General features: G+C 34.9%; 1 protein-coding gene across 5 annotated transcripts in view; it reads left to right on the forward strand.

The window, feature by feature from the left end:
* ebf1b (EBF transcription factor 1b) overlaps positions 1-23,000 on the forward strand; it is a 130,994-nt gene extending 107,994 nt beyond the window's left edge. The window contains exons 11-17 of one of the 5 annotated variants that reach the window (XM_084388064.1): positions 4,971-5,059; positions 13,558-13,623; positions 14,753-14,915; positions 15,035-15,214; positions 17,951-18,145; positions 20,311-20,379; positions 21,923-23,000. In XM_084388064.1, coding sequence (XP_084244190.1) covers positions 4,971-5,059; positions 13,558-13,623; positions 14,753-14,915; positions 15,035-15,214; positions 17,951-18,145; positions 20,311-20,378 — 761 coding nt within the window. In that variant the 3' untranslated portion in view covers position 20,379; positions 21,923-23,000. Of the gene's footprint in view, positions 1-4,970; positions 5,060-13,557; positions 13,624-14,737; positions 14,916-15,034; positions 15,215-17,950; positions 18,146-20,310; positions 20,380-21,922 lie in introns of all 5 variants that reach the window. The other 4 variants (XM_084388063.1, XM_084388065.1, XM_084388066.1 and 1 more) reach the window with 4 other exon arrangements.
* The last annotated feature ends 2,859 nt before the right edge of the window (positions 23,001-25,859 follow it).

A 25,859-nucleotide genomic window follows, 5' to 3' on the forward strand; every position in this document is an offset into this window, starting at 1 on the left:
GATTCGCTCAAAACGTGAAAATACAGGTAATATTTTTGTTGGCAAAACTGAGCAAAAACAGACAATATTGCGTCTAAAATATAACTTATATATTGCACTGTTGTATAAAATCAATGTCACATTTGCACACGTGCTATTCGGAATAAAAACAACACTTGTGTGATGCTGCGCTCGTCACTCGTGTGATATTGCTTTACTATATCATATGGTGTAAAGAAAAAAAAACTCATACAGGGGCATTTTTGCTCCGATATCTTGAATTTTAGGGCCATTCTAACCGCATTTTCGAGTTTTTGCCCTGCTTTCGTGTTCGTCACCAATCAACTGAATGAAAGGTTGCGGGGCGGGTGCATTAAATGCGTTAAATCGCGTTATATTTCCATAACTAATTAATTAAATGAACGCGTTAAATCGACAGCCCTAATAAAAAGGAGTAAGGTCTATTGCATCTATTCATCTAATTAATCTATTGGATTTTGTGTGGGTTGGGCTATTGTAGAGTGAGTGTGTGTGCAATAGGCAATTATGTACCCAACTACTACCCATCATATGCTCAAATGAAATGAGGACTTACCTCATGCTTCCCCGTCTCCTCTTTCCTCACTATCCCTCTACTCACAACATTCTCTCCTCCAGGTCATTATAGTGAAATATGATGAGGCCTGGATCTGCCCTCATGAAATTTCAATAAGCATTGATCTCTGTGATTGCAAGAGATTCTTCTCAGAAAAGCGAGGGATGGAAATAAGTGAAACGCAAAGGGCGGGGGCATATTTGCTCATTAATTTATTGCCAATGATGTTCTAGTCAGTATGACAGTATCAGCCAATCGTTTTGTGCTGACAGCTCACAGACGTTTCATTGATCCTTTGTGGACACTAGTAGGCAATATTTGCTTTGGCTCAAGATGTTTACTTATCTAAATCTCTATCTAAATTTCTCACAAATCCGTTAAGTTCAGATGATTTAGATCTGGCAGACCAGCCGTACCACATAAGCCGTTAGATTCCCACATTGAAGTATCCCAAAGCTAGGATCATGTCAATATATGGTATCGACTCTATTAGCAGGACTACAGTAGCTGCATTGGATTGCTTTCCTTTGCCATGCAAGCACACAATTCCATTGTTCTAACCGATATTCTTTTAACAGCTCCCTTCTGAAACATTTTGAGCTGCTAAATTAGCTAATAGCACAGTTAGATACTTCTCTCACTTAGGCTATTTTTGTCTATTTAACCGCTAGAGCTACCAAGGGAGAACTATAAACCAACATCCCTGTGCAAATTGATGCCATGTGGTATTAATACGAGGAAAACAATAAAACAGTTTGAAGAAGTGGAGTTGGGCCAAGCTATAAATACTTACCGTGTGGTTAGCGCTTGTTTCACATGTAGTGAATACTGCACTTGGCTACAGTGAAAAGTTAGGCCAACAACAATCCCACTTCCCCATTTTGGGAAGAGAACTTTTCGTACAGTAGAGATATTTAAATAGTTGAAGGGCTTCATTCTCCTTCTGAGAACTTCATTCTCTTGAGTTTGTCCCTTGTTAGACCCCTGAAGTAACTTAAGGGATTATTTCCTCTATAGAAATTGACTTTATATGTCTCGATGCCCTCAATATCTCTGTGTTCTTGAGAGTGAGGGTTAGAGGATGTGGTGAGTGGTGACCCAATCAAAAAGTATATCAAATTGGATACTCATATTCTCTTGAGGGACACATTGACCCGCAGTATCAGCCTGTGTTGAAAGTAGAGGAAAGGTTCTTTCATAAGAAACACAGTTTCTCGTAGGGTTATTTTTCTAGAGGGGGTTGGAACGCGACTCCAAAAATACAGTGGTTTAAGAAGGCATGACATGACATTTTTTTTTCCAAGTGGACATACAGTGGCCTGCAGATTTATTTGGAAACACAAGTCACTTTAATTGTAATGTAAGTTTTCCTATTTATTTTTTAATGCAATAAGTTGTGTTTTATATATATATATATATATATATATATATATATATATATATATATATATATATATATATATATATCATATTATAATATATATATATATATATATATATATATATATATTATATTATATTATTTTATATATTATATCATATTTAGTGTTGGGCAACGATTAATCGTGATTAATCGCATGCGAAATAAAAGTTTGTGTTTACATAATATATATGTGTGTACTGTGTATAATTATTTTGTATGCATGTTTAAGAAATATTTGCATGTGTATACTGTATATATATATTTATACATAAATTATATTATATATTATATATTATATTTTATAGATAAATAACACATTTTTCTTAAATATACACATGCATATGTGTGGATTTATATATACAAAATAATTATACACAGTACACACACATATATTATGTAAACACAAACTTTTATTTTGGATGCGATTAATCACGATTAATCGTTGCCCAGCACTAAATAATATATGTCATATTCCAAACAATTTAAAGAGATGTCTATGTATAATATAATATAATATAATATAATATAATATAATATAATATAATATAATATAATATAATATAATATAATATAACATAATATAACATAATATAATATAATATAATATAATATAATATAATATAATATAATATAATATAATATAATATAATATAATATAATATAATATTGTATTATATAATATTATATAATGTTTTAAAGCTGATTTTATTGACATGGTTTGAAACCAAGGGTATATTATGGTCAATTCTTTAATACAATTCCTTGTGAAAAACAAAATTATAGTGTTTTATCTTTCCCCACACGTCTTGAGAACCCCTTTGTCCCCGCTCTCTCCCTCTCTCCCTCTCTCTGTCGACCTCTGGGTCTCTCGGTAAGTGAATGTTTTCCCCAGGCTGAGTGAGAGGATTGGATACAATGTAGAAATCAATGGCAATAAGAGAAGAGTGAAGTACTCCTGACACATACAAGCATGTGAATGTGTTTCCTAGCGCACTGACTCATCCATCTCCATATCACTTTATTAACAGATGCCACGCACACAGGAATACACACGCACACACCGGTTCCTGACACCGGTTTCTTTCTCCTTCATCCAGGCAGGTGTTTCAGATTAATTAGATATTATCAACCAACATTTCTAAGGAAATGTGTAATTGAAGGTCATTTATTATGGTAATAACTGTGAACAGCAGCACTTATACAGTCATAACCTATATGTTCTTAATTGCCACTTACTAACTTCAATATAACTTAAACAGAGTTTACAGTATCTTAACCATCTGCTCCAACCGACAGGAAAGTACCTTCGTTTCATGACCCAGCAGCCCCTAACACTCCCTCACACTCAAACTGCCCAAACCACTCTCTCTTTCTCTCTTCCTCTTTTCTCTCTTTCTTCGCGTCCATCCTTCAACAGCCTTGGGACCAGACACTCATTTGGACATGTTATTTATAAACGTTTTGCAATAGATGTTCATATTTTGGTTCTGATCGGATGCCATTTTTAGATCCCATTATGTTTTGGACCACGTGCTAACCAAAAAAAACAACAAAGGACAGCACATAACTTGGCACCTGTTAAACACAGGCTGTAATGAATAATATGAATACAGGAATTTAAGCTCCTGTAAATGGTTTCATCAACATTGTTGAAACACGATCCAGATTGAATGCTTTACACAATAAAAACAATACGCTTTTTTTATATATATATATAAATTGCGTTTTTAGGTTATATCCAAGGAGGTTGTGCGATTTAGATTAAGTATTTAATCATATAATCTGATATATCTAATTTCATAGTTGACTTGTCGTCCTTGTTTTATTAATTAATTTATTACAAAATGGGTTTATTCAATTATATTATATTATATTAATAATTTATAGTACATACACTTACATATACATGGGCAAATTACTAAAAAAAATTAATTAATTACTAGCTACTAATTACATCTTTAACAGTGTAATTAGATTACCGTGTTAATTACTCTCTCTAAAAACTGTTGCATTACTTTCCTAATGCCATATCAACATTGACCAGTTGAACAATACAAGGATAGACGTGAAACTGAACTTAAGTGTGTAAAGGGAGAAGGTTATATTTAAAACATATATTTTAACATTAGATATTACATTTTGATGTTAAGTCTACTATTGTTTTGTATAGAATTGTTCAAGTCTGTACGGTATTTAATGCAATTATATAAGAAGTAACTGTAATTGAATTAAGAGAATTAATGTTTTGTGTGTGTGTGTGTGCGTTCGTGCGTGTGTGTGTGTGTGTGTGTGTGTGTGTGTGTGTGTGTGTGTGTGTGTGTGTGTGTGTGTGTGTGTGTGCGTGTGTGCGTGTGTGTGTGTGTGTTTCTCTTTAAAAATTGTAGTTTGTCTGAGCTGGTTATAACGTATAACAGAACTGTCTTAAATGCTACTGCCATCAGGAGTTTTTATTTGGTCCCCTACTTTTAAGTAGGCTCGTAAAACTGTGGCACTTTACAAACAAAGTGCCATCATAAACAGTTCTTCTCCTACTTCCATTTTCTGTCCATTACTGGAGCAAATGGTCCTCCATCTCATCCCTCGCTCAGACTGAGTGACAGGCTTTTCGCGTTTCTGACAGCATAAAGACTTTATGCAAAGTAATTGCTGCGCTAAACGTAAAAACATAAACGTCCTACGATTACATGCTATATGCGCTCCCTGCACTTAACATGGGCGTAAGAATTCCCAACAATTTAAAATGACTTCCATTAGAACCGCTGTATTTATTAATATTGCATTTTTGTAGCTGTATATTTAGAGAGAGAGAAAAAAAAGTTAATTTACAACTAAATGTCCAAAAAATATGGAGAGCCTTTTATTCCTTGCAGCCTTACAACGGTCAGCCATGTACTAGTGTTAAATGTAAAGTACCAATAGGAAAAAAACATGAATGGCTAAAATGAATGGATTTGTCTCTGCTTTTGTTTGTAGCCCTGAACGAGCCCACCATAGACTACGGTTTTCAGCGGTTACAGAAGGTGATACCTCGACATCCAGGAGATCCTGAACGCCTGCCAAAGGTACGAGCAGCGTTTCCACTATTTCCCCTATTGTTAAAGACACGTCAACGGAAATGTGCTGTTGAAATGAGGTGTTATATGTATAACTGACTGATAGCTGATTCATATTTAAAGGCTTAATTGCATGACTCCATTGAACTAACCGGTTTATCAAGAATCCATGTTGGGTGGGCTGGATCATGAATCATTATACAGCCGTATGCATTTCATCTGACATTCTGCTATCACTATTAAGTGCTTCCAGATCCTCTTTCCTTGATTCAGAAAGAGTGCTACAGCATTAGCTATAACATCAAAGTAATGATTCTCACTTATGAAGGACTGAGATGGCGGGCTGCATGGTTATGTCATCATTGTCTCGGTGATGAAACTCATATGGTAATAATTCTGCTTGGATGAACATTAGAGTCTGTTGCAAAAGGACAGAAAGAGTTGCATCATGAAAAAAAAAGTCTGTTGCTGTCGTTCTACTTCTACGTGTATATCGAGCCATGTTTCGCATGTGTTGTGTTTGTTGTAATGTTGTTCTCTGAGTGTAACAGGTACTCTCTATAGGGCTTTAACTGATTTTCAGGTTGGGCTATTTGGTCTTATTGAAATTTAGCTGTGTAAATAGTCCAAATAAGAGTGTTTGGCTTGTATTTGTTGTGCTGGACCTCTAGAAATATGTCATAAAACAGGCTTTGTTCAATCACTGGGATTTACAGTTCAAATCTCAGTTATACCAGGACTAGGTCAGGAGTCAGAAAACATTGGCTTAGAATTCGCCAAGTACACCGTGTTCCTGGATCAACTTTCTAGTTGGTCCTGGAACATCATCATTCCTATTGACAAATCCTTTATTTTTTTTTATTTATTTTTTTTTGTGGGGGGTGATTTGGGGTTAGACCTCAGCTTAGGCCTGAGGTTTGGGACTAAAACACAATTCTGGCATTTTGATTTAAATAAAATCAAAAGGTGCCTGTTCACACCTAGAACACTAACTATAACAATAACGATAAAGATATGGTTTGAACTTTGAGATCTAATCCCGATCCATTGTACTTTAAAGTGTTTTGAGCATTTAAAGCGACAGAACAATATGCGTTGGTGCTTATGGATGCCTATAGTTATAGTTATAGTATATAATATAATATATAATAGTCTTGTAGTTAAAAACCCATCCATTAAGTGTTGATATTTATTTATTAATTACAAAATGCATAATTTGATGAATTATATTATATTATATTATATTATATTATATTATATTATATTATATTATATTATATTATATTATAATATAATATTATATTATATTATATTATTAAGTGCTGCTATTAATTTATTAATTACAAAATGCATTTTTTATATATTATATTATATTATATTATATTATATTATTAAGTGTTGCTATTAATTTATTAATTACAAAATGCATACTTTTATGATTATATTATATTATATTATATTATATTATATTATATTATATTATATTATATTATATTATATTATGTTATGTTATATTATATTATATTATATTAAGTGTTGCTATTAATTTATTAATTACAAAATGCATACTTTTTTTGAATAAATTATATTATATTATATTATATATTATTATTATATAAATAGACATCTCTTTTAATTGTTTGGAATATGACATATATTATGAGACATATTTACTGTTAATTATTTATAGCAAATATTTTCTGAACAAAACATGTAATATACTTATTTCCTTGTGTTTTTTTTTTTTTTTTTTTTTTGTCTTTTATCAGTCATTAGAAAAACAATTATAGATATTATTGACTAAAGGTTTTAAAAATTTATTTTCCAGTGTTTCCTCAATATTGTTATATTATATTATATGATTATACTGTATTATATTATATTTAGCTTGTTTCTGAGCTATTACATTAATATTATATTATTTTAGAGTAAATCTCAGATGAGAATCAACCTATCACAGTCTTACTCTAGACAACCACCTTTCTCTAGCCCTGACATCTGATTGGTTGATAGGAATATTGTTCCAGGACCAACAATAATGTTGATTCAGGAAGATCAAAAATCACTGAAACTTCACAAGTTCCCATTCAACATTCACCCTATAGGAGTATTGAGTTTGTTTAGCTTGTTGAAATTATTCTGTTCGTTTCGCAAGTGTGTATGTTTGGTGATGAATATACATGTGAGTGTATGTTTAAGAGTGGTGTGTGTGTGTGTGTGTGTGTGTGTGTGTGTGTGTGTGTGGGTAAGTTTAAGAGCTCGGGCACCCAGAGGTGATCCATCATGGTGAAGTCAGCTGTCCAGCGGTGCCTCCCGGCAGGTCAGCGATCGAAGTCTCTGCTGGCCGGACTTTATTATTGCTCCACCACCAGTAATTGAGTCACAGCAGAGGGTGTGTGTGTGTGTGTGTGTGTGTGTGTGTGTGTGTGTGTGTGTGTGTGTGTGTGTGCTTGAGAGGAGGAAGAGAAATTATTCCAGCACACTGGCACCTCTGACATTCAGAACAGTGTTGAGCTCAATGAAGAGGTCGAACATATGGAGGAACAGAGAATCATACATAATCTCTCGCTCTCTCTCCATCTCTCTTGTCTTGGCCGCTGTCCCGTTGGCAGTGGTGGCGCCACACACACACACACACACACAGACACACATGTTCTGTTCCTCTCCGCCCCATCGATTTTCTCGTCCTTATTGAGGTAATAACAGTTTGTTGACGGGGCTCTCTTTTCAACTGCTCACCTCAATCATACCAGCCAAACACAGGGACGCCAAAGAGAGAGAGAGAGAGAGACTGGCACACACACATATTTACCTAGCCATCTAAATAAGGGCATACCATAGACTTCTATTGTTTGTATATAAAGCTAAGTATAGACTATGTAATTACAGACAATGGTAAACCAAACCCAAACTGTTTTAGAATAAAAATATATTTACTTCATGAAGGATTTTTACTCGTGAGGATGTGGACGTATACCTGAATGTCCCAAATAGATTGACTGACTGATTGATTAATTTATAAATTTTTAATTTATTTGTAATTGGTGGGAACAGGTTTGTTCTCAAAGTATAACTAAGTAAACACTCAAAACAAAAGAAGTTAACCATAACTTAAGGTCAAGATATTTTTGCTTATTTTGAAGCTACCGTATGCTCACAATATGTAGGATATTGTTATTTACAGTCTGTAAAATGGCCTTCATTTTAACTGTAAAAGACTGTAAAAATGCTACAGTAAAAATGTACTACATTTGGGGAAAACTGTAACATAACATTACATTTCATGTAGTTTTACGGTTAAATATTGTACCATTTTTGGAAGCAAAAAATTAACAAATCATATTTACATTTTTACTGTATTTTTTATTAATTTTTTCTGTAAAAACGAAAGGATTTTTTTTACAGTGCAGTCTTTTCAAGCAAGATTCAAACAGCTTTTAATGTGAAGCATTTTTTTTTTTTTATCAGTCATTAGAGAAACATTTATGAACATTATGACCTTTTTCAGTTCGTTTTTTAATGTTTCTCTCATCTAAACCTCTCAGTTTAGTGCTGTTCCCAGTTCAAACTCAGACAGACATGAGAGACACAGAAGGACAGACGGTGTAGTAGCCCGTATGAAAGGATTAGAGAGGACAACAGAAGTGTGAATGCTCTACTGGACATTAACATTGACAATGAGGTCCAACATGGACCAGCATAACCTGCCCATTTTGAACCGTTTATTGATCAGTTTTCAGTATGTATGTTCTTAAAGGAATAGTAATTCTGTCATGGTTCACCCTCATGTTGCTCCTCCATGACTTTATTGATTCTGTCAACACAAATAAGATGTTCAAACCATTCAATTTAAACTTTAAAGCTTCAAAAAATCACTTTATTCAAAGTGTTCTGCAGCCATACGATAGCTTTGTGTTAGGAAAAGACCAAAAGTCATTTTTTATATTACAAAATAATTACCCATTTATTGAACCTTTAGTCAAAATTCCACCCCAGAATTGAGTTTTTTGTTGAGTATCACATTTGATACATAAAGATTTTATGGCTCATATAGTATGATATAGTGTGACTATGGAGCTCATTCTCTAGGAGGAACAATAATAATAATTCAGATGCACAAAAAAAAAACAATTTTCAATTTTGTGCAGTTGCTGATGTTTATATGGCCTAAGACTGATATTCTGATGACTTGTAATGGAAATCAATTAAATATTGTAGCAGTATTATAGACTACTTACATAAAATGCATATAAATATCAGTTGTCACTCTATATCTCCCAATAATATGTCTTACTATGATCATATTTAAATGCTTAGTTTTATGATCAAAGCTCTGTAGTTTATATTGTGAGGGCAAAACATATAATGCAATGCAATACAATAATGATTGCAAGATGAGCTAATAAACGTTCCTGGAAAGCCTGATGTATCATATTTGACATATTTTTCTAAACAATGATGTATGAATAATCAAGTAAACCTAAGCTGCTTCGGTCCAGAGAGTGTTCATTTTGATATATTACTAGCAATAGAGAGGTCATTCTTATGTTTCCTTTATAAACATGATATTCAGATATCAATCAGATATGATCAGATATCATTACATATGGAGTTGTTGTCACCGGTTTATGATGTCACCATATATACAGAGTATGTGATGATGTCATGCTGCATCAGATCTGATCTAATCAACACTGTGTACAAATGCAGACAGTTTAGAACAGTATCGTCTATCAAAATGATGATCCAAACATGATGTGCTACTTCCTGTAAAGTGTGGCTCAAAATGAATTTTTGAAGTTGTTTGATGAGCTATTGCTGACGCAGTGCCATTTGGGACAATTATGGATCGTCTTTAACCATATACACTGTAAAATATGATTTTTTCAAAGTTGTAGATAAAGACTATCTGAATATGTTTTACTAGAAAATACTATTTCAGTTTTTCTACTTCAGAATGTCAAGTTGTAGTCAATGTTACTTGTCGTTTCTTTGTAAATGTTTCTGAACATACTTGCAATTTCGGAGTGAAAATTGCTGTAGTTATGCTTGATTATGAACTGAACCGATCACTGTTTGACTTTTATGGATAAATCACTGAAAAACAAAATTGGCGTAGAAACAATTCTCCCTCAGAAATTGCTAATTTCAAGTAAAACATTGATTTATACGTGCAATTTTAAAGGTAGAAAAACTGAAACAGTATTTCCTTTTTTAAAACATACTGTACGCCAATAATCTTTTATTTACAACTTTGAAAAGTCATTATTTTACAGCGTGGTCCAAAGGCATAGAAAAACTTAGAGTGTTTCTTATTACACTTGTGATGTATAGAGCTCAGTGTTCCTGCTATACGGTGTTCATCATCGACCTCTGCTCCTCATCTTTTCGGCTGCATCTGATTGATGTTTTGGCTAAACTCACACGTACTGGGAATTCACTGCCTCCGGGCCGCCCCGCGTTCATTCGGGCCCTTTCTCTCGCCAGTATCCCTTTCACGCTCCCCCACACTGGGCCGCAGAGGGACTCTCCTCCGCCTCCTCGCTCTCTCGGCGGGATCTATCGCTCTAACAGCTCCCCGTGACGATAATGAGAGGTTAACACAGTGCCAGCACGGCCATAATTGAGTGAATTTAGCACCTTGGACAGCGCACTAAAACTCCTCATTGCTTGCCTGACCCCCCATCAAGTTTTGTTTGTGCGTTTGTGTGTCTGTGTGTGTGCGGTGCGACACACCCCAGGCTTGATTGGAAGGCAATATGTTCCAACACAGCACTCGCAAGTCGCACACATGCTTAGGGGTAAGATCCTGATGAAGGTTGTGTCCAGATGGGGGGGGGGGCAATTTTCTGCCTGTCACTCGGTTAGCTGGAGCAGCGCCCTTCTGCATTAACTTCGCCCACACGCCAACACACAAGACGGAGAAATATAACGAAAACGCTGTAGTACTGAACAGTACTGCAATTTAAACATCCAACAACAGTACATTTATTGGGAAAAATACATGAATTTCACAGGTAAAACCACTAATTTCGTGAATATAAGAATATCTTTGTAAACTGTTCATAAAACCACTTCATTCATGCATCAATTTACGTTTATATACATTATTTATATGTATTTCAACAAAATGATGTTATGTACAATTTAGATTTTTATCATTATTGCCATTTAAGTAATTAAGTCCATTTGTATTATTGCAATTATTTATGTAAGATCTTATGGTAGCTTGGAACAGTTTATGATTAAATGCTTTTGCAAATTCAACAAATTAGGTAAGTATTGTTTAAACCAAAGATTCATTTATGAATGTGATAAATTACATATGATGGTTTTATAAACAACTATTATTATCAATGCAAAAAAAATTATATGTATAGTACTACGGATTATATTTATATCAATAAATAAATGATAATAGAATAGTATATAAGTATATTAGTATATAATAGAAATAGTGATAAATTACATAGCATGGCTTTAAGAACAATTTTCATTCATACATACCATGCAGTGAATACCACTCTTATGTTTATTCAGGTTTGTTAAATGATTCACAGTTGCAACAATTAACAGAATAATAGTTTTACAAACTTTCTGCATTTATTTCCATGCAACAATTAATGTACAAATTATCAAGTTACTCAAAGTTGTAACTTGATCGATTTACATTTATAATAATGTGATAACTAATGGTTTTCAGAACAATTTGCATTCATATACAGTATGTATTCAATTATGAAGTTAATACAAGAATGGTTTTAGAAACTATTTACATTTATATCAATGGAACAATTAACGTAAAATGTACTATTAGAGTTTTTGTTCTGATTCTGTTTCCTGAACTGTAACCCTCTGGTGCTATTTGGTCATTTTTGACTGAAAAATGTAAAATAAAAATAATAATTTTGTTGAATTTTTTACTTCATCGGAATGGTACGAAACTTGGTAAAAGTTTTGGCACTTGCTATGTGAACACACAAAAAAGAAAAGATTCGAAAAGGTTAAATGGACAAAAATGTTCCGCACTTAGTCCTCACGGTCCGCATTGGAAACTAATTTCATCTAGTGATGAAAAATCTTACTGAAAGCTAATTTTTTGAGATATCAACCTCAAATTTGGAACACAGCAGGTTTAGATTTATTTATTAGCTTTGGTTTTCTTGCAGTTTTAGAGTAAAACGTGTTTTGGAAAATAGATATTTCATTTAAAATTGATAGTAATTTTTGCATTTTTCATCAAATTTTGTTTTTTTAATTCTATTACTTTTTTTATTTCACTTTTTAACAAATTTTCAGCAATAATCTGCCAACTTCCACCTATAAAAAGAAACCAAACTTACAGTATGTCTGTGCTCCAACGCATTCAAAATGTATGACAGTTTAAGTTGGAAATGTCTTTTTCAGGTCTATGCTTAAAAAGTGAATAAATGGATTACTTACTTAATATAATAATTACTTACTTAATATACTGCATATAATTTAATACCATAAAATCCCTTACAAATATTATATATTAAATATTAAATAAAACATTATCAAACTAAAATAAAGTACATAAAATAAAAATATATTTTTGACCACCTCACGAACAGTAGGCTACTAGAGGGTTAATCATGTAAACGTATTAAAATAGCATTTGAGATTTAAAATTTCCACATATGAAACCTTGGTAATATGCTTCAAAATCACATAAACATTGCGAAATTCATGTGATTTTTCCCTAAGGGTATTTTAACTTTTATGAGAGATGTCGAATGACAAACCTACAGTAAGTGATATGATCAATGTTTCATCATTAATTCATTGTTTGTGAAAATTAGTTCGAAACACAGGATGTACTGTCTGAACTTTTACTTTTACTGTGCCATTTGTTGCAATCCTCCCATGCTTGCACATCCCATGCTAGTTTGATAATGTGGAGATATTGCACAAGCCACATAATCACATTATTAAAACAACACAAAAGTCACTAATGCTTTCCAGCCATTGCACTTAAACAATCATGACACCCGTTGTCCTTCTCCCCCATCATGTGACTGCGCAGAAAAGCGTATGTTAAAGTAATTATTTCTCATTAGCAGGAACGCATTGATTCCCTCTCTGATGTACCGTCATCGCAAGAGCTCTTACGAGAGCTGGCTTTCTGCTGAGTTATTGCCCAGTACTGTGAAACCGAGTGACCTTCACTGCAAACATAGATTGCATTGTCCTTCCTCAACGCAAAGCAGATGTTTGCTGAAATACTGCACTTTTTCATCCTGACAGACACAGAACAATTGAGCAAACATCAGCTCCATGTGTTCCACTTGGCTGTGATCACTGACGTTATTAAACGGCAATTCAACCTTTCTTCATCTGTGAAAGAGAACAACATTCCATTGTATAGTTACAAGTGATGAGTGTTATGGATTGTACATTCATAAACAATGAACTGAGGATGAAAGGGGTTCTAAATCTTTTTTATCATCAATATTTTCTTTGTTTGTGTGTTATTTTGCATGCAGGAAGTGATTTTGAAGAGAGCAGCAGATCTGGTGGAAGCACTTTACGGAATGCCCCACAACAACCAGGTGAGGAACATTATCATTGATACATAAAAGTTGCATAAATCTTAACACATTTTGAAAATATATGGGTGTTTCTGTCACTACTTTTGGCCCCGCAAACTTTTAGAAGGAAAAAAAACAAAACCTACTTGGTAGTATTTGTCTATTAACAATGCCCAACAGTGTACATACATCACAGAAGAATGATGTTATTTTTGTCTGTCTTTTTCCCCCCCTAGTCATGAACATTTTCACCACGTAAAAATTATGTATTGGGTTTAATAGCGTCCAATTCTCAATATTAACTAATATTAACTACGACTTTTGCCTCAATAAACTCCTAATTACTGCTTATTAATAGTAAGTAAGGTGGTTGTTAAATTTAGGTATTGGGAAGGATTAAAGGATGTAGAATATGGTCGTGCAGAATAAGGCATTAATATGTGCTTTATAAGTACTAATAAACAACCAATATCCTAGTAATATGCATGCTAATAAGCAACTGGTTAATAGTGAGAAATGCCCTAAACTAAAGTGTTACCAAATTTTCTTTTTACCTTGTTTTGCTAAAGCTACTTTCATATAGCTAGCCTTTTTATGTATCTTAAATACACACATTTAAATAACATTTTCAAACTTACATAATTCGAAATTACAACATGATTGTAAATGAAAAAAAAAGAAGAAAATATTGTACTAACAATGTATCGAAAGCACGCTTTTCACTGTCACTGTTGTCTTCTTGATAAACAAGTACACTAACTTTTGAAGAAAATAATCATGGAGGGAATGAGGGATGTAATTTGTGTTCAAATATATATATATTAAAATACTTTGAACGCAATAAATATTTAAAATAATTTTTATTCAGATTATCACAGTTTTATTTTTAATGGTTTTGTATGATGGATTTTCATATTTTCATATTGAAAGTCTGGGTCTGACACAATAAAGGGTAAAACAATACCATTTACAGTACAAAAAAGGAATTATAAAATGTTTCCAAGACCGTTTCTAAAGTGACCTTCATGTAACGCAAACTAAAACCAAAAAAGCCCAGAGAAATAAAAGTGAACACCCATATATGTCCTAAAGGAAAGTGTTAAATTGTGAGAGATGATGAATCATTTTTCCCTAGGAAATAATTCTAAAGCGAGCAGCGGACATTGCTGAGGCCCTGTACAATGTGCCACGAAACCACAACCAGCTCACCGGCCTCACCAACAGCTCCGTCCATGCGAGCATGATGGGAGTGAACTCTTTCACTGGACAGCTCGCCGTTAACGTCTCAGAGTCGTCTCAGGGTGGAAACCAGGGTGAGATATTGTTTCTCTCTCTCTCAGACACAAACTTGCACAAGAGTCCATCAAAGCTGTGTGCACACTACTTTGGCGTGAAGGTGAGTTGGCTAAGTTTTCTGTGTGTCTGGCTGCAGGTTTCAGTCGTAACACGAGTAGCGTATCGCCGCACGGCTATGTGCCCAGTTCCACCCCTCAGCAGGGCAGTTACAGTACGGTATCCACCAGCATGAATGGCTACGGCAACGGCGGCATGACCAACCTGACCGGCTCCCCGAGCTTCCTGAACGGCTCAGCCACCAACTCGCCCTACGCAAGTGAGTTTCAAAGATGTGATATATTCTAGATATTTCGTCCATAAAACACAAAAGGAGATGTTTAGCAGAATGTCCAAGCTGCTCTTTTCCATGCAATAAAAGTGAAATGATGAAAATTCACCTTAAAAGCACTAAAACCTACTCTGACATGCTTTCATGTGCTATTTAAATACATACAAATGAGATTTGAGATCTTTTAAAATACATTTAAAAGGCGTTTAAAGTACAATCTTTTGGAACTTTTGATTTCGGGGGTGAAATTTGACAGTTGAAGTGCTTAAAGGGATACTTCACCGCTGGAAAGATGAATGTGTATTTGAAATACAAGGTCATTTATGTAGAAGAAATGTAAAATTATTTTTGAATTTGGAGCTTTCTAGACTGAGAAAAGCCAGAAAATTTATTTTTGGCTTATGTGGATGAAAGACAACAACTCCCAGAATGCACTTGCTTCGCTGCCCTAGGAGGCCACTCCCAAGCCACGCCTACTGGTAAGAGAGCGCTAGGCAACTAGTGAGTCTCTGTGACGAGTCTGCCCGGGATTTTGAGATCGCCCAAAATGTCCGGGTTTTCGGCTTTTGCGTTCTACAGTCGCCATTCATTATGTTTACTGTGGCAAGCAGGACGAGACTGAGGGCCGCGGGAGAACGATGAGAGGCCGGTGGCGTGATGCCTCGTATCTCTCACGGAGGAGCGGGAATTTTCTTAGCAATGTTAAAACGCACATCAACCGATCACTTGTTTAGCGTTTCATGTGAACACTACATTCAGATTCACCAATTGGAATGAATTCAGTTAGATTGAAACAAAAGGTGTGCATGTAAACAATGAATGGCGACTGCAGAAAGTAAAAACTGAATCCCGGAAATTTTGGACGATCTCGATGGCCGGACATGTCCGGAAAAAAAAGGATGGTAACCCCTACTACTCAGCTTTCTCCACAGAACAAGAGCCTGCTAGCTTAGCTTCCAAAAAAAGATGGCTGACACTATGTGTACGTTCTGTGAGTGAGATCCCACCCTCTATGGGCGGGTTGAAAACATGCGGGACAGCCCCTACTACTTGCTGTCGTCTTTAGCCTCTGGCCAAAAAATCCTCCAAAAAAAGGATTTTTTTCCAGACAAAATATACATAAATCTCTCGTCTCAGGGGGATATGAGGGTGGAAAGCACAGTAATTCGAAAATACTACAGGTTTTCTACTAATACAAAGCTTAATGCTAAATTCTGAAGTATCCCTTTAATTCACACTCCAACAAGGCTGTGTTTCCAAACAAACTTCTGTCTTTGATGCACAATCATTGCAGGAAGTCTGACAGTATGGGCCTTTAGGTCTGATGCAATTCCCACCTGAGAATTCCCACAATCCTCCTGCTCTGCAGTCTGTATTCAACAGCTCTTTAAAAGTTGTCTCCTCATCAACTGTTGACGCGCTTTCTCTTCTGCTCGCCTGACAATGCCACCTCACTCCAGCTGTTATTTATTGTTCTAATTCTTAATTGCTCGCTCTTTCCAATTAACCAGAGATGAGAAAGCGAGCCAGAGACAAAAGAATTGTGATGTGTTTGTTTGGTTTAATTATGACTTGATCAGTGAAGGGTGTTTGTTTGGGGGGAAATCTGACACTTAGGGTACGTCTACAGGACAGCGATGTATTAAACACTTTTATGCGTTTTTTGCACACAGACGACAACGTTGACAAAACGATTCCCGTTCACACGATTCCTCGAAAACGATTAAAAACGCTGTATTCTGCTGCCGGGCCAGTAGTTGGCGATGTCACTTTTTAAAGAAACACTACGCCTATAGACTGAGCACATAATACGCTTGCGCATGATGTAATCGTTTTCACAAATTCACATTTTTGCAGTTTACACAGAGGCGATAACGGTTTTCAATTTTTTTTACTTCGAAACCCGTTTTCAAACGTTTGCATTTTCAGGCCCACAAAACGTTGGTGTGTAAATCAATGGCCAAAACACATAAAACGTTTTCCGGTTTTAGTTGAAAATGAGGTCGTGTAAATGCCCCCTAAATTTTCAAAAAGGAGAAGAAATCAGCGGGACGCACAACTTTGACTCAAACACCCCACACAAAAGAAAAGAAAGCAATCAAAAATCCGTCAATGCAAACCTGCCCACTTTTTCCTCCGACGACTCTGGTCCTTTCAACAAAAACGGGGTTTTACTGCCTCTGTCAAATTTTAATTCTGTGAATTAAAGACTGTTAATTAAATCAATAAAGTAATTGATGGGCTAACACTTAAAATGCAATGTTAACAAGTATTATAAAAGGCTCACTGACTCCATCAGACAATTCTAATCAGTCCCAGAGACCCCTGTTAAGCTTTCAATTTTCATCAATTGATTAGACTTGATTAATGGATTGTGCATTTGCTGCAAGGTTTCACTTGAACTAATTTAATGTGGCAACTTGGATTTTTAAATGAAGAATATAAAAAGGAAAACTATCCCAAATAGCAAAATTGACCCAAAACAAATAGCTAAAGGTTAAACCCAAAAATTATTTTAATTGGGAAAGGAAAATGTTTTAACATTAAAATTTACATTTAAGAAAAAACAAACAATTGCTTCTTCTGAAGTGATTTAGTTTAATTGCAACTAATCATTTCCGCCCTAAACTCTTTCCCACAAGAATTTCCTTTCCTAATTTATCTCTTCCTTCCTTGTCTTTCTGCTAAATCCAAAATTCACCCTCACTTCCTGCATTCCCTCAGTCGTCCCCTCCAGCCCCACCATGGCCTCCTCCACCAGCCTGCCCTCAAACTGCAGCAGCTCCTCTGGAATCTTCTCCTTCTCTCCGGCAAACATGGTTTCAGCTGTGAAACAGAAGAGCGCGTTCGCTCCCGTCGTTCGGCCCCAGTCCTCACCTCCACCGACATGCACCAGCACCAATGGGAACGGTCTCCAAGGTAACGCACAAGTCCTTCACACTCAAATGACAGTAATGGCATCATAAAACTTTGAAAAATGAAAATACTGCAGCAATAAAAAAGGATGTTCACCCAAAACACTGACAACGCTGTATACCACTGTATGTGCAAATGACTTCCAGGGGATCGACATTTCTAAAGTTAAGGTCTTGCGCAACTCAGTTTGGCACCTTTTGGCACCTGTAATCATGTTCACCCAAAAATGAAAATGCTGTCATAATTACTGACCCTCATGTCGTTCCAAAGCCTTTCGTCCATCTTCTGAACATAAACGAAGATTTTAATGAAAATCTGAGATATTTCTGTCGCTCTATTGACAGCTACGCAAAACAACCATTTTGACGCTTCGAAAAGTTCATAAAGTGATCCATATGAATTGAGCGGCTTTTATTCATATATAAACACTCATCAACGCACACATCAGTTGTGGTAAACGAAAGCTTAAGCATGTTCGCTTGGTGTGCGAGAACTAATGAGGTTCATTCTCATGTTACGCAGCACGTTTGAGCTTCAGCAAGAGCCAATGAGGTTCATTCTTGTGTTACGCAGCACGTTTGAGCTTCAGCAAGAGCCAATGAGGTTCATTCTCGTGTTACGCAGCACGTTTGAGCTTCAGCAAGAACCAATGAGGTTCATTCTTGTGTTACGCAGCACGTTTGAGCTTCAGCAAGAACCAATGAGGTTCATTCTCGTGTTACGCAGCACGTTTGAGCTTCAGCAAGAACCAATGAGGTTCATTCTTGTGTTACGCAGCACGTTTGAGCTTCAGCAAGAGCCAATGAGGTTCATCTCGTGTTACGCAGCACGTTTGAGCTTCAGCGAGAACCAATGAAGTTTGTTCTCATGCGTCAAGCAGGTTTGATCTTCTGTTTATGTTAATTGATTAATATTTATATGTGAATAAAAGCATAAATTGAATCTGTTTATCATATAAAGTCATATTAGAAGAGAAGTGATCTCTTCTAAAAAATTGGACAAAACCGCTTGATTCATATGGATTAGTTTTAAAATTTCTTTATGAACTTTTTGAAGTGACAAAGTGGTGGTTGCATCTTTTTTTAAAGTGAAATCTCTCAAATTTCATTTAAAATATCTTCACTTGTGTTTCGAAGATGAACGAAAGTCTTGCGGGTTTGTAACGTCACAAGGGTGAGCATTTGATGATAATTTTTTCATTTTTGGGTGAACTAACCCTTTAACCAAGCATTTTATATGTAAATCTGTAATGAAGTCATAAATACGAAAGTAATGATGGTGATACTGAAGTACCATACGGATTGTAATAGAAAATTCTTAGTTCCTCACTAGAAACTCATTAATACAGTGGTTATTTAGAATTGTGGTTACAGAAACTATGTCTGAATAAGTTGTTGAATGGTTCCCCCAAACGCTTTCTTTTGACTTATTTGGGCAGAGCAAGCTTTAAAACCCCTATAATTTGCATTCTGCCATATACATTACTCCAATAAAACAATACTGCAAGAAAGAGGCTCTTAATGGGTGGAGATGGTTTTTTTTGTTGTTGTTGTTGTTGTTTGTGCATAAAAGTTCAAAAGTTTGGGGTCAGTAAGATTTTTTTAAAGAAGTCTCTTCTGCTCACCAAGGCTGGATTTATTTGATCACAAATACAGTAAAAACAGTAATATTGTGAAATATTATTACAATTCGAAATAACTATTTTCTTTTTTTAATATATTTTAAAAATGTAATTTATTCCTGTGATGGTCAGTGTCACATGATCCTTCAGAAATCATTCTAATATTCTGATTTGGTTCTCCAGAAACATTTCTTATTATTATCAATGTTGAAAACTGCAAACCATGATATATTTTTCAGGATTCTGTGATGAAAAAGAACAGCAAATATTTTTTTTAACGACGTGAAAATCTTTGCTAATGCTTTAATTGAATGTGTCCTTGTTGTATATAAAAAAGTCTTAACCACCCCAAACTTTTGAATGGTAGTGTAACATCACTAAAGTCCAGTAAGGATCTGTAACGTAAACTAGAAGCATGAATGTCTAATCTTCCTTTTGACCATATACTCACCCATAATTCGGTCTGATATTAACCTCTCTCTCTCTCTCTCTCTCTCTCTCTCTGTCTTCTTTCCCTTTCCCGTCTTCTTCTCTCCACTTCCCTCAGATCAGTCTTTTGTCGACTCTAACAAGTACTCCACAGCCAGCGCACTCCAGGGCCTGGCCTTCTCCTGAAGTATGTTACTCATCCGTTACTTCTCCAATGTTCATCCCATTCCTCACGTGTTTCTGTATCTGATCATCCATCCATCCATTCCTACAAATAACAGATTCTGCATAGTAAATTTTTAATTTCTTAAGGTAAAGTGTGTAATTTTTTACTTTTAAATACGAGTCAGCTATAAGAAATTCATTTTGACCAATGGCGTGAGATGGAGGCGGGACTTTCTGTTTGCCGACCAATGACAGACATGAGGAATGTTTGAGAAACCTGTTTGAAAACAGTAATTATTTTTGCAATTCCGTTTGTTGATGCTAATGTGCGGAAATTACACACTTCACCTTTTAAATATCCCATGTTTCCCATATATCAAACTCTTTCTGTTTTATCATAAACCCGTAGAGCATGTTACTTCCAAAATGATGTTACTGTCTGTCAATTTTATGTGTGAGTGTCTGTTCGCTTGTGTTCGGGGTTGAGTTTCACCTCCAGCAGTTCCTAGAGAACACAACCCTTCCAAAATAGTTCACCTCTCTTTTTTTTTTTCTCTTTTTTTCTTGTTTGTCAGCAGTTGCTAAACTCATGTCGAGTCAGACCTGCAGTGCTAAGCATTTTTCTCTTGTTAAAAAGTCCATGTTGGCTAACTCATATTAAAAAGAGTGACGATTCTGGAATGAATTTCAATTGACGTGATATTAGACTGTCTCGGCTTTACAATGAATTCATCATTTTTAAGTGGTGCACACCAGGGCAAGCATGGCCTTACAAGCCCAGAACAATGAAGCTAACTGCTTGCAAACAATTAGGAGTTGGTTGAGACGTTTAATCAACCGCTTCAAGTGTCTAGTTTGTGCCAATTTTGCATTGACGCTGAAAGAGTTTAGGATTTATCCCTCATCTGAAAGGGCCACGGTTTGTTACACAGATGTGAAATCAATTTTCGAGTTTGAAGAACTATTAATAGCTGCGGAAAATATGAAACGATGTCCAGTCTCGTAGCGATGCTTTGCTGTGCAGCTCACACTCTTACATACACTACTGGTCAAAATTAGTCAAAGATACAGTAATATTATGAAATATCATTACAATTAAAAGAGCTGTTTTCTATTTTAACATATTTAAAAATGTAATTTATTCCTGTGATGCAAAGCTGAATTTTCAGCATCATTACTCCAGTCTTCGGTGTCACATGATCCTTCAGAAATCATTATAATATGTTGATTTGCTGCTCAAGAAACATTTCTGATTATTATCAATGTTGAAAACTGCTGATTAATATTTTTTTGAGGAAACTGTGATACCATTCAAATGTTTGTGGTGAATAAAACAGTTATTTTAAATTGCAATAATACTTCACAATTACTGTTTTTATTGTATTTTTGATTTGTATTTGATAGATTTCTTTCAAAAATATTACAAAATCTTAATTACTCCAAACTTTTGACCAGTAGTGTTTCATTCACTCACATTTTATATGCAGCTCTTTTAATAACGGGTTGTTTAATGGAGTAGAGTGAACTAACTCTCTCTCTCTCTCTCTCTCTCTCTCTCTTCACAGTTATCCCTGGAATGATCGTTCCTCCCATGTAGGGTGCGTCTGTGCGTGTGTGTGTGTGTGTGTGCGTGCGTGCGTGCGTGTGCAGACAGAAAGATGAAACGTGCTCTTTCATGCCACTGGTCTCACTGAGCGTGTTCAGAAAACTCCGGTGCTGGACTGACCTCGCGGTCCTGTTCTGAAGGATGAAAAACTACAAACTCAGGCCCTTTTTAACACAATCTGCTTTGAAACAAAAAGATATAGAGGAAGAACGATAGGAGAAAAAAATATTGGACTGAACTGTTGTACCTCCCTGTTTTGATGTTGAAATTTGTACTCACCTTCTAGACACTTTTTAAGATAAGGAGCGACAGCACAGACGATGCTCACCCGCCCCATCTACACTATAACATGAGAGGTCTATTTATTTAAAAAACGTAGTTATTGATTTGCCATCATATTTGTGTGTTTCTGTGTGTACCACCCTTTTATGAAATGATACCTGACACGATATTGCAGTGGTTTCTATTTATGATTTTAGATGCTAACGAAGGATTGCAGGTGATTTTTGTGCAGTAATGTCCCACTGAATTTACTAAATTGCTTTTGAATTTGAAGAATTTTTGGTCAATCACGTCTACAGAATGTGCCAGCAATGTGAATTTATATTTAAACTGTGGCGGTGAAGATATAATTTATGTTTTTTTTTTTTTTTTTACCATGGTTAAAAACCAATTTGTAAATGCCAAAGGGAGAAACTCAGCTCCTTTGCATTGTTACTGTCATTATGTCCTGATCTTCACACTCATATCCCATTTGCTGAGATTATGCTGCCTTCAAGTCCTCCAGGGAAGTTGTGATTAAAAAAAATTCAAATAAAAAAAACTTTTTTTTTTTGAAGAGACTTGGTTGTAAAAAAAAAAACAATTATATATATTGGGCATGTTTGACATTTCATGTGTGATTATGGAAGCTTGTTTCCGCCACAGAATAAAAAAATAAATAAAAAAAAGGTAATTGCGACTTTTTATCTCACAATTCTTTCTTTTGCAATTGCGATTTTATATCTTGCCATTCTGAGAAAAAAAGTCAGAATTGCAAAAATATAAGTATTGAAATATATTAAAGTCAGAATTGCGAGTTATAAAGTCAGAATTGCGAGATATAAACACAATTGCGAGTTATAAAGTCAGAAATGCGAGATATAAACAAAATTGAGTTATAAAATCAGAGTTGTGAGATATAAACAAAATTTTGAGGTTATAAAGTCAGAAATGCGAGATATAAACAAAATTGTGAGTTATAAAATCAGAATTGTGAGATATAAACAAAATTTTGAGGTTATAAAGTCAGAATTGCTAGATATAAACAAAATTGCGAGTTATAAGACAGAATTGCGAGATATAAACAAAGTTGCGAGTTATAAAGTCAGAATTGCGAGATATAAACAAAATTGTGAGTTATAAAATCAGAATTGTGAGATATAAACAAAATTTTGAGGTTATAAAGTCAGAATTGCGAGATATAAACAAAATTGCGAGTTGTAAAGTCCGAATTGCGAGATATAAACAAAATTGCGAGTTGTAAAGTCAATTGTAATATATAAACACACACAATTGTGAGTTACAAAGTCAGAATTGTCTGCTGATTTCTCTCTCGCAATTGTTTAGATCTCGCAATTCTGACTTTATAACTCGCAATTTTGTTTATATCTCGCAATTCTGACTTTATAACTCGCAATTGCGATTTTAGGAAAAAAAGTAGGAATTGCAAAATACAAACTCGCAATCGCGAGAAAAAAGTCAGAATTCCGAGTTACAAAGTCAGACTTGTCAGCTGACTTTTCTCTCACACAATTGTATATATTGTGAATTTATGTCTCGCAATTCTGACTTTTTTATAAAGTCTGAATTGCGAGACATAAATTCACAATTATTTTTAATTTTTTTTATTTATTCCCTGGCACAAACAGGCTTCCATAGTGACACTTTTTAGTACCAATGCAACACAATTAAAAGCGTAAGGTGCTTGTAAGTTATGTACCTGATGCTTTATGGTTTTTTTTTTATTTATTCTTTTGTCACATAAAAGTAGTGTTTTCATTTTAGCTTGATTGTTATTCTTGAGCACACAAAATGCATTCAAAACATTCAGTCAATTTTCACAGTTATTAAGATCAATACCAATTTGTTTCCACAGTGATTTTTAATTAACACAGCTCTAACTTGGAAAGACTTAAAGGCTTAAAGAAAAGAAGCTAAAGTTTCTCATTGGAAATAATGCTGTGGCAAATGTGATCATTCCGACATGACTTGAAGGCAACATTTGACATTTCATCCTCATTTCTACCCAGTTTTTTCATTGTGTAACACCAAAATGTATAGACCAAACACGTACCCATAGTAAGACAAAACAGACAAGACAAGTACACATTATATACAGAGACAAGGCGGTCAAAGCCCAAACCTTCTAAAGCGATTGCTGCCTCCTTTTTACAGTATATCTACTCTCTATGGAGGATTCGTATTTGTGGAGTGTGGACAACAAAAACGCAAATTATCAGTGTATTTTATGCCATTTCAAAAACCTTTTTCCTTTTAATTTGTTTGTGTTATAGAAAAACTGATAGCTTTTATCATTTAGTTTGCGATGGACTTCCTCCAGTAGGCAGTCAGAAAGATCTAGACGGAAACGATTAAGTATTTAATGCATGTTGGAGCCGTTTTGCTTTTCTTGTAGATTAGTGGTTCTCAACTCGCTGGATTCAAGCGGTTTCACAACACAGCTCTGAAATAATCATGCAAAAGTCTTCAAAATCACACTGAAGTTGATTAAAATGACCATTAAATTATAACTATGCACATTAAATGATTAATCATTTAACATTTTTCCGCCCCGCTGCCCGTGACCCCATCAGAACAGACCCGTCGCCCGTTTTTGAGATGTAAGATCAGTCTGATCGTATGGTCGGGACATGAGGGGTTTGGATGTTACGGGATAGTCGGCACTGTGAAAGCTCTGCACCCCTCTCATGAATGATCAAAGATCTAGAAGACGACATTACTTAGGTTTTAGATGTATGCTTTGTACAGACTGATAAATATGTTTGATTTTGTAATTCTCTTTTATTTTGCCAAAGTCATTGTTTTAAATATATTTATACATCAGAATGGAGTCATAAGGCAGCTTTATACAACCTAGTGTCACTGATATAATGTTTACGACATACTTAGCAGATCTCATTGACTTTAGCTCTGAGGTTTCAATGATCACGAAGGGATATATGTATGATATCCATAAGAATATTGTATGCATCGCTTCAAATTGTACATGCTTCAAATTGTCTTCATGTTTGTGTGTTTTTCGCTCATCGTCTGGCGATGATCTGTTTTTATTTTGTCATCTGCCGATTTGTGTCCATAAATGTGATTTTGGAATTTTACGTGTATAGTAATTTTGTATGTCAAAGAACAACCGCGTTTTTTAGTCCATTCGGTTTTTTTTTCTTTTTCTGTATGAAAATGTGTTGTTATACCATTTTGTTTCAGAATGCAAGATTTGTTAAATAATATGTACTTTTAATGCAATGAAGTTTGAGAATATATTCACCAAGTAAACAATATAATAATCTTTTAATTTTGCCTCTCTGGAACTTGGTCCAGAGGAAAGGATAGTTATTGTTTTGATGCTCAGCAAATATACAGTAATTTCTCCCTATTTTTTATATTTTTTCCTTTGGAAAAATCCTTTTTCCTTTATCTCCCTTGTCAATAATTCTACAATCCTTGTTTTCTCATGGAAGTGTACCAACAATCAAATGTCTTAATGCAGATTTCTCTTTTTTACATTATTTATTTATTTTTAAAAGAATTTATTTAGATATCTTTGGGTAGAAAAAAAAAGTTAAACTATGGAGTAACAGCACAAGAGTCTATACAGTTATTCGCTCGTTCATGTC

The sequence above is a fragment of the Rutilus rutilus genome (assembly GCF_951802725.1).
Source record: "Rutilus rutilus genome assembly, chromosome: 18".
Lineage (NCBI taxonomy): Eukaryota > Metazoa > Chordata > Actinopteri > Cypriniformes > Leuciscidae > Rutilus > Rutilus rutilus.